Below are 8,932 nucleotides of genomic sequence, written 5' to 3'. Positions count from 1 at the left end.
TCTTTCTCTCTTTCTCGCTTTATACAAACACATATTATACAATTGATTCTTTTGCATATGTATACCGAAACAGATTATACAATTGCTTCTTTTGTATATGTATAACAAAATATACATATTAATAGCCATAACAAACATAAAGTTTGTTATGGAGCACAATTATGCAAACTATAACTATAGCATACAAATATGATTTTTATGTTTGCTAAAGTTACTCTTATTTTTTCCATGTTTTTTACTCTTAGAAGTTAGAATTAAATAATATTCTTCATAGTATCATTTTTCAAGACTCAATACTTACCACTCCACATCCCTAGTTGGTACTTTGATCCTTTCTATACTTTCATCCACTTTATTGACCATTAAACCAAGACATCCATCGAAGCTTGTTTGATCTTATGCAAGGTGATGTCGGGTCTGATCAATTGTGACACAAATAAAAATGCATGCTACAAAAAATATGATAGAGTCTGATACATTAATTGTCTACTCAATATCTTTGTATGATTCCTTTATTAATCCCCTTCTTATGATCGATCTTTTCCTTTACACAAGTCCATTGTTCCTATTTCATTGTTCCAAGGGTAGGGATACCAACAGGACAAGACTAGTAGAGCCGGTATGACCTTATGCAGGATGAGATTGGGTCTGATCAGAGCCGGTATGACCTTATGCAGGATGAGATTGGATCTGATCAGAGCCGGTATGACCTTATGCAAGATGAGATTGGGTCTGATCAGTTGCCACACAAGGATCGAGTATGATACATCAACTGTTTACCTAATATCCTTGCACTATTTCTTTGGTAATCCCCTTCTTCTTTACGGTTAGCAACATGAACAAGGCAAAGCCAATATGACTGTATCCAAGGTTAGGTTTGCTCTAACCTTACTAAGGCAGGTGCAAGACGAGTTGAAACAATTTCTTACGAGTTCAGGCCTAACCCACCCCGCCTCATTGTCATCCCTAAGATTAGTAAGGAACTCCGCTCCTTCCATTTGGAGAGTTGATGAAGTCTTTAGGAGGATAGAATATCACCACCAATAGAACTAACACACTATAATTAAGCCATAAATTTCACTGCATACAATATTTCTAGCCCACTCATTACCACCTCTTCATTTCAACTTATATTATACAGTGTTCATCAAGGGGAAAACAACCATATCCATATGGTAATTTTAAAAAATCCAGTTTCAATATAGGTCAACCGCGAAAAGGTAATAGGTAACCATTCGAACCCCTTTGACAAATTCCAATATAAAGTTTTGCATGGGATATGCAACACTACCATGTTGTTTCGACTTTTAACTAGCTTTTTGATATCCTAAGGAAAGCAAGCAAAGTAATGATGGTATTGTTAGGGACGGACGAAATGTGGAGGGTACATTGAGCTACTACTAGTACTTGCTTGAGTAGTAAAACTTGATGTAGGTAAGAGTAGTTCCGCCTGAGGGCAGTAGCTATTGGATGGCACGTCCAGCAGCAAGTCCTGATGGGAGTTTTCATTTGCAGAACGGAAAGAATCCAGAACGAGGGAACTATTCTCAGAAGGCAAGGCAAACGAGCTTCTTGGACTGAAGCAAGAGCCATCATTGTCTACTAGTTCCTTCTGCTCATAGATGCTTTTCATCACCACCCTTTTGGGGCTCTTCATTGTCGTCTTTGCACCTGAAGCAAAATAGCTTGTAAATCTTAATTTGTAGGAATTAGCAAATATATAATCAAAGAACACATTGCACATGGCAATGGAGCAAAAGCTTTTTCTTTTCTTTTTCATTCTTTCTAGGTGGGGGAGGCAGGGGAAAAACCAGAGTTCAAGGTACGGGTTCAGTCAAACCTAGCAACTTTGATCCAAACAGTGCTTGTCTTAGGAAATCCATTTAATATGTACAAACTATTAATTTAGAACCCGATAACTTAAAGGGCTAGAATCCGGGACCATAAACTTCAAATCTTGGCTCCGCCTCTATGGGAGGAGATTCTTGTATATTCATTCATGAATTTGAACAATGGCTTAATTTGAGAAAGGTCTATTGAGAATATATGAGATAAATCAGAATTGATGTACTACAAGAAACTACAATGTCCTATCCGCTGGTAGGGAGGGGGCTTGTACAACGAATTAATAGAAGACAGATATATATAGGTAGATCTTTATCATATGAATCCCTTGCTTCTAACATCTCTCATTTTAAGGCAATTTACACCAACACATTATAAGTCATAAGTCAAGCTACGTGGTTGCTCATTTGTGATGAAATAAGCCATTGCATCGTAAGGAACATTTTCTAATTCTTACGAGTTATATGGCACAGCAAATTACAAGTTAAAAAATTCAGTTGTGAATGCTCAAAACTAATGCAAAGTTTAGTTGTCTACAACAGAAACAAGTGTACGGCAGAATAATTGTCAAATGTCATAACGGAAAAAGTAAAAGAGGAACACAACTGACCTGAACACTTCGGATATTGCCCCTCCCGTGGTTTCTTCACATTAGCTGAATAACATGTGCCAACAACATTTGGCTCTCTGGCAACTTCAGAACCGCTGCTACTATTCTTACATTTTTTGTCCTACCAAAGAACAAAATTAGCTTCAATAAAGTTGCACTTTACATTTAGCAGATGTAACATAAAAGATGGTGCGTCACATGTTCAATATCTATGCAGCGAATCGTTAGTAACCAAACCTTGAGTAAATTATATTGTTGCATCCACTTTGACTTTGTTAAATAGCACAATATAAATCTCTTCAAGTTTCTACAATCTTCTAATGTCACTCCTGAAAATGAGTTATCAAAAACACCTTCTGCGAGAAGTTTCTGGAAGGAACACAGATTCTCCTCGAATTGAGAGCTCTCGAACACGCTTCTAAGACTTAAGAGAGAGAAAAGAACACAAAAACAATCAGCTGGTGAGCTACCTGGATCAAATTTTCTTTCTTGTTCGAGTTCAATATAAAGCCAAAACATGACCGAGAAAGTGAACAACAGAGAAGACAGACAAACCTATCTGGAGGCGCAAAAGAATCAACAGGTGGTAAGTACTTCAGTAGTTGCTGCTGTTCATCACTTGACAAATGACTTGTGAATTCTTCATAATTAAGTACATCCTGTACCCAAGTATTCACATAATCTTTCAACTTTTGATTAATACGAGTAACATCTAAAACTGAATCAATTTTGGAAATGGCCAAGACATGTATTGTTGAAGAGGAAGCAAATCCACACAGGTCAAAAGTTGTTCATCAAAAGATAAAGATTACTTTAAGTCTACAAGAACACTCAACTAAAAGGCTGGAACATAGAGAAATATTGTGGATACAGAGTCGTGCAGCACGGACAAGTTAGCATTGTTGGGACATGCTATGGTTGTATTAATAGAAAGCAAAGCAAAATTTCTTCATAGGAATACAAGAGAGAATAAAATACCTTCAGGTCTATATAGCGAAGGGGTGAATTATGATGTCCAAGAATTTGTAGTTTTTCAAGGTGATCCTTGTTTCTGCAAAAAAGAATTATAAAATAAAACAATCAGAAAGATAATTTAGCAGATATGATGCATTTAACACCTCATATTCTGTCTGAACACGCGCAGCACAAATTTTCCTTTCTCAAAGGAACTTTACATGCTATCAAGACTAATAGAGAAAGCACCTTTTAATCTGGTCTTGTTCTATAGCCGGACCAGTAGGTTTCTTGATTCTCTCGGTACCCATATTTGGTGAATTGACACCCTTACTAATATTTACAGGAGGGGTAGTCAATCGTGAATAAGCATCACTGACAGAACGGTGCTTGTTGTCAACGGAAAGAGAGCTGGCTTCCGATTCTTCTTCTCTACCTATTGTACTAGGATGCCGCATTAGTACACTTCCATGTCCTATCTCAACAGAAACCATAGGCTTGTCACTCTCAAAAAGCAACTCCTCCTCAGAGGATGCAGACAAGTATGAACTTTGTTGTTCATGTAAGATGGTATATAGGTCTTTAGTGAGCTTTTCTACTGAAGATGGCTTTGGACGATTGAAACAGGTTCTCTTCCTTGAAGGCACCGTTGAATCCCATATATTGGATTGCGCTGGACCTGAAAACCAAATTAACGTGTAAATATTTCATGCAGCTATTGAAATCAAAAGGGATGGAGAGCCAAAAAACACCAAAACAACAACAACAACAACAACAACATACCCAGTGAAATCCCACAAAGTGGGGTCTGGGGAAGGTAAAGTGTACGCAGACCTTACCACTACCTCGTGGAGGTAGAGAGGCTGTTTCCGGAACACAAGAAAACTTAAAAGAAAATGCTAAGAACAAAATTACTCTACCAAGCTCAAGATTTGGCACCAAAATTTTCAGTTTTAGAAGAAAATGAAGCCGTAATACTAGAGAAGGGGCAGTTATTATCAAAAAATATCCATACTGGAGATTGGAGAATGTGAAATAATTCTGAGAACAACAACAACATACCTAATGAAATCACACAATGTGGGGTCTGGGGAGGGTAGTACACAAACCTTAGCCCTACCTCGTGGAGGTAGAGAGGTTCTTTTCGAAAGACCCTCAGCTCAAGTGTATCAAATCAAAGTAGTAATGAAAGGGAAAACGACAGTGAAGAAAGCATGACAACTAATAGAAAAATAGTGCAGAGCATACAAGCAAGGAGCAGTAACATCAGCAAAATAGAGCGATCACGTAAACATAATAAATAACAGATAACAAAACCGAGAAAACTAATACTATGACAGACACAGGTTCTAGACTACCACCAATCCTAATCCCGTTGAAAAGCAAGACAACACTCAACTATCTACCCTAATCCATGACCTCCATACCTAATAATAGATGTCGAACAGAAACAGTAGGCATCAACAAATATGAGTCCCTGTACAATTTATCAAGTAGCTATTAGAATATCTACATATGTAATATCTATATCTCCGATAAACAATTAACTCAGTTTCCATATCAAAGAGAATGACCCCAACTGTAACACAACAAGCCTGCCTCTTCTGGAGAAGGGAAAAGTAGTTCACAGTTTAATGTTTGCAGTTGTTGATTTTTGTTTACCTGTCAAATCACTTGCTTCAGCACTACCAAACTGCGCACAGCTCTCAGAGTTTGAGACAGCAGAGCCAGAACTTGACCTATTGCTAGTATCTTCATCTAAGACCTTACGGAAACCTAAATTATAATCAGGAGGAGTTCCAACTTCAGCATTATCATGACTTTGCTTTCGTTTCAAAATCTTTGCCTCTTTGTTCTTCATAGAAATGTTTTTGAACCGTGAAACCCTGTGTTCCTCAAAGTCACAAGGTTCTGCTCTTGCATGCAGAGGAGTATAGTTCACCAAAGTTCCTTTTGTTCTCCACCGAGATCCACATGCGTTGCACAGTATTGGCTTTTCTGGAGGTCCATTACGCCAAAGTGGAGTACCTGCAGCATGATTTTGATGGTTAAGAATGTACTCAAAGTAAATGATCTTGGGAAGAATGAACGGTATCTAAAATACTGAAAATTTGGAAACAATGGAAGCATCGAAGAAATAGAAAAGAAGAAACTAACTAGCAGGCTGACATTTCATGTGCAAGGAGAACAGAAAAGACAGTATACATCTTTCCGGAAACATAGAAAGGAGTAAGATTGGCCAATGATGGTCACTTCTTATGCAAATCAACGAAATGATACACCAGCTTTCTTTCTCATGTTTTCAGTTGCAGAAGGTAAAAGAATACTTGCAGCTAAAATAGACGAAAGATCTACAAATGATTCTTCCATAGAAGTGTAACAAATTAAGTACACAGATAAAGAAAGTAACTCATTAATCATTGTCAAAAGAAAGCTGAGGAAGTTATTATCCAGTGGAGCAATCAGACAAGCAAAAGAAAGGCGGAACTCAACAACTAAGCTAAGAGTAGGATAAAATAAAGGAGCAACGAACACCATAGAATTTTCCATTAGAAGTCGTGCATTGGATGACTTAAAAAAGCCAAGCTTAAAGAGTTATACTCCTAAGAACAATAAAAGGGCCATCTGGCGCACGAAGCATCACACATTCACGTAAGATGCGAGAAAGAGCTGCAACCCAAGGGGAAACATGACATCTTTAACAACCCCCTGTAAACCTACTTGAACTCGAGCCATTTTACAGTCCAAAACAGTTTATCACCTCTGCGTGCATGAACAATTTGCCACACAAGTCAACATCAAGCAAACAAGCATTTCCAATATCCAAGATGACTTTAAGTAATATCATGTTGGAGAGAGTATCTAATTCAAAGGCAACCTAAAAATTTGTCACAATGGGCCAACTATCACAATGTCGAAACCAGCCCAAGCAGGAGCTGGAAACAAGCAACTTGATCACAGGATTAAAAAAATATAAGATAAAACTTCAAAGCCTTTGCTTAGTGAGACACTGACAAAGGAAGTGCATCATACAACTTATTTGGTTCCATAATTGTAACGGAAGCATGAATTAACAATCAAGCACATTAGTTCCAGGACGGAACTTTTCATATTAGAAAGGGAACATGAATATAGTCTTGTCATCTTTGTGTGGTGCTTGCTCCCTAAAGGACCATATCAATGCCACATTGAGCAAGAATTCAGCTTGCACCAATAGCAACTTAAAATACAAGCACCTAACGAAGTACATTTCTACATTAGGAAGCTATGTTACATGGACTACTTATAGGAATCCCATATGGATGTGTGTAAGCATATGGTATTGGTATGCGCAACGTTGCTAATTTTAAGTATATTTTGAAGGGATTGCGCAAAGTACCCTATACACATGTCTAACGCATTCGAGGAAATCCGTTTGATATCAAGGAAAATGAAGGATCCATTACACATAGTTTAGAAGGGAAATCAAGAATTCAACACAATCAAATATCCCCAATTCTGTTGGAAACAATAAGGGAATAACTTGAACTCCTAGATGTTTTAGCAAGATTTCTACACACAAATAAACTATAAGAGAGTCAATGGTTGGAATAAATCAAAAAGTAAACTATTTTCAGAAATGAATTCTAACTCAAAACCCCAGTATTGAAATTCAGAGATTTCACTAACAGTACAAACAAAACAAAATTCAAAACTAAATGCACTGGATGCATAATAGTACATATCAATCTTTATTTGTTCAATGTGCTAGTATTTTTTTCATTTTTGAAGCAACAGCCATATGGGTATCCAGTTCCATTATTGAACAACTCATCTAAGCCAAAAAAAAAATAATTACAAAACATCAAGAATTCTACAGGGACACAAAAAAAAACAAAAAAGACTCCACCTTTCTTGAAAATTCACAAAAAAAATACATTGAAGAATTAAGAACTCACTTGTAACACCACAGTGATAGCAAGGTCCTTCCTTTCCCATCTTTCCAATCTTTTTTTTTCTTAAAATTTCACAAAAACAATTAAATTGAAAAGGGAAGAAAAAAAACCAGTCTTGTGAAGAAAAAGCTTCTCTTTTTTTGGTCTTCCTTAGAAAATAAAATTAAAAAAAGTATAAAAATACAATCTTTACAAGTTTTTGATTATTCTCTTCACCCTTTTAATAGCAAAATTTATATACTTTTTTCTGCAGAAAACACACAAAAACTCAAGAAAACACAGAGGAGTCTGTATCTTAAAGTCCCAGAAAACCCCCCACTGAAAAACAGCAAAAATATATGAACAAATTTATCAAGAAATTGAGATGGGGTTTCTTTTTTCTACTTCTTTTTTTTTTTTGGAAGAAATCAGCTGAAAATTTTGTACAATTTTTTTTTTTTAATGGGCAAATGAAAGACCTATTGAAGGAATCTAATAAATGGTTGGAAAATAAAAGGAAAGGATGGAGTTGTTTCTGTATGACCTTCTTTGTTCTATTGTAAAATTTGTAATGTTTTAGCTTTCTTTACTAATCCTTAAAAAAAAAAAAAAAAAAAAAAATCTTTTAATGTGTAATTCAAAAGGCAAATATATGATATATAATAATCACTTAATGTACACATAACTTTTTTTTTATTTTTTTTAATTTTTTTCTTTTTTTTAAAAACCCAAAAAAAAAAAAAAAAAAAAAAATCTTTTAATGTGTAATTCAAAAGGCAAATATATGATATATAATAATCACTTAATGTACACATAACTTTTTTTTTATTTTTTTTTATTGCATCACGATTCATAATTTGGTATTTTTATTACCTTATTAGTTTGGAGTCGTATCGTATAGGATTTATTAACGAGTTAACATTGACGGGTCATAGGGCCCACATACTAATTCAGATTCACACTCATTAAAAGAGGAAACACTCTATTTGATTTGTCTATTTATAAATTTTGATATCAAAAATTGAAATGACATTTCATTTTTTTTTAATTATTTTAAATATTGAAAATTTAAGTGAGAATTTTAGGATTTCTTTTGTTTAATCTCCAACTAAATAATAAGAGTTTCTCTCTTTCTCTTTGTTGGAAGTTTTTGAAATGTTCCAAGTCCTAATTTATTAAGAATGTATATATAGAAAATTATTTTCTTTTTAAAAATATATGGACTTCATGAGTTTTGAAAGATTATTATTTTATTGCTTAATATTCTTGTTGACTTGAGACTTTTTTTTCTTCAAATCTAATATTGCATTATTTCCAATTTTACCCTTTCCTCTTTCCACGATCCAAATTTTGAGTTTAGTTATATTTAGTGTTAAATACTTTTCTTAAATTTGCATTGAATCAAAACTAATAAAATCAATTTATTTAAAGAGTAGATCCACTTCCAATTTTTAGGCATTATGATGACATGATGTTGATTAATTTTATTTTTATCCTTATTGGTTTCTTCCTCGAAAGACATTTTTTCCATCTAGTATGTTGAAAATCTCTTTGCTGAAATATAGTGTATAATTAAATAAATAATAGTATGTATATTTATATATATATA

At 34.8% G+C, this 8,932-nt stretch overlaps 1 protein-coding gene across 1 annotated transcript; it reads right to left on the bottom strand.

Moving 5' to 3' along the window:
* Positions 1–1,092: 1,092 nt before the first annotated feature.
* On the bottom strand, positions 1,093–7,885 carry LOC102592300 (GATA transcription factor 26-like). Its single transcript, XM_006362416.2, has 8 exons — positions 7,348–7,885; positions 5,072–5,437; positions 3,659–4,088; positions 3,434–3,506; positions 3,011–3,114; positions 2,693–2,879; positions 2,456–2,576; positions 1,093–1,671 (listed from the first exon to the last, which is right to left on the bottom strand). Exons 1-8 carry the CDS (start codon positions 7,385–7,387, stop codon positions 1,361–1,363), a joined length of 1,632 nt encoding a protein of 543 aa, XP_006362478.1. The 5' UTR covers positions 7,388–7,885; the 3' UTR covers positions 1,093–1,360.
* Between the last annotated feature and the right edge of the window lie 1,047 nt (positions 7,886–8,932).

Source organism: Solanum tuberosum, unplaced genomic scaffold (genome assembly GCF_000226075.1).
Source record: "Solanum tuberosum cultivar DM 1-3 516 R44 unplaced genomic scaffold, SolTub_3.0 scf00402, whole genome shotgun sequence".
In the NCBI taxonomy this organism is placed as follows: Eukaryota; Viridiplantae; Streptophyta; class Magnoliopsida; order Solanales; family Solanaceae; genus Solanum; species Solanum tuberosum.
This window is presented reverse-complemented; position numbering and strand designations above follow the sequence as displayed.

Excerpts from the sequence above, each read along its gene's own strand:
- LOC102592300 (XM_006362416.2), bottom strand. The coding sequence starts at position 7,387 with ATGGGAAAGGAAGGACCTTGCTATCACTGTGGTGTTACAA. Across the intron at positions 3,115-3,433 it reads TTCGCTATATAGACCTGAAG|GATGTACTTAATTATGAAGA; the intron begins GTATTTTATTCT and ends ACTTGGGTACAG. Across the intron at positions 1,672-2,455 it reads GCAATATCCGAAGTGTTCAG|GTGCAAAGACGACAATGAAG; the intron begins GTCAGTTGTGTT and ends ATTTTGCTTCAG.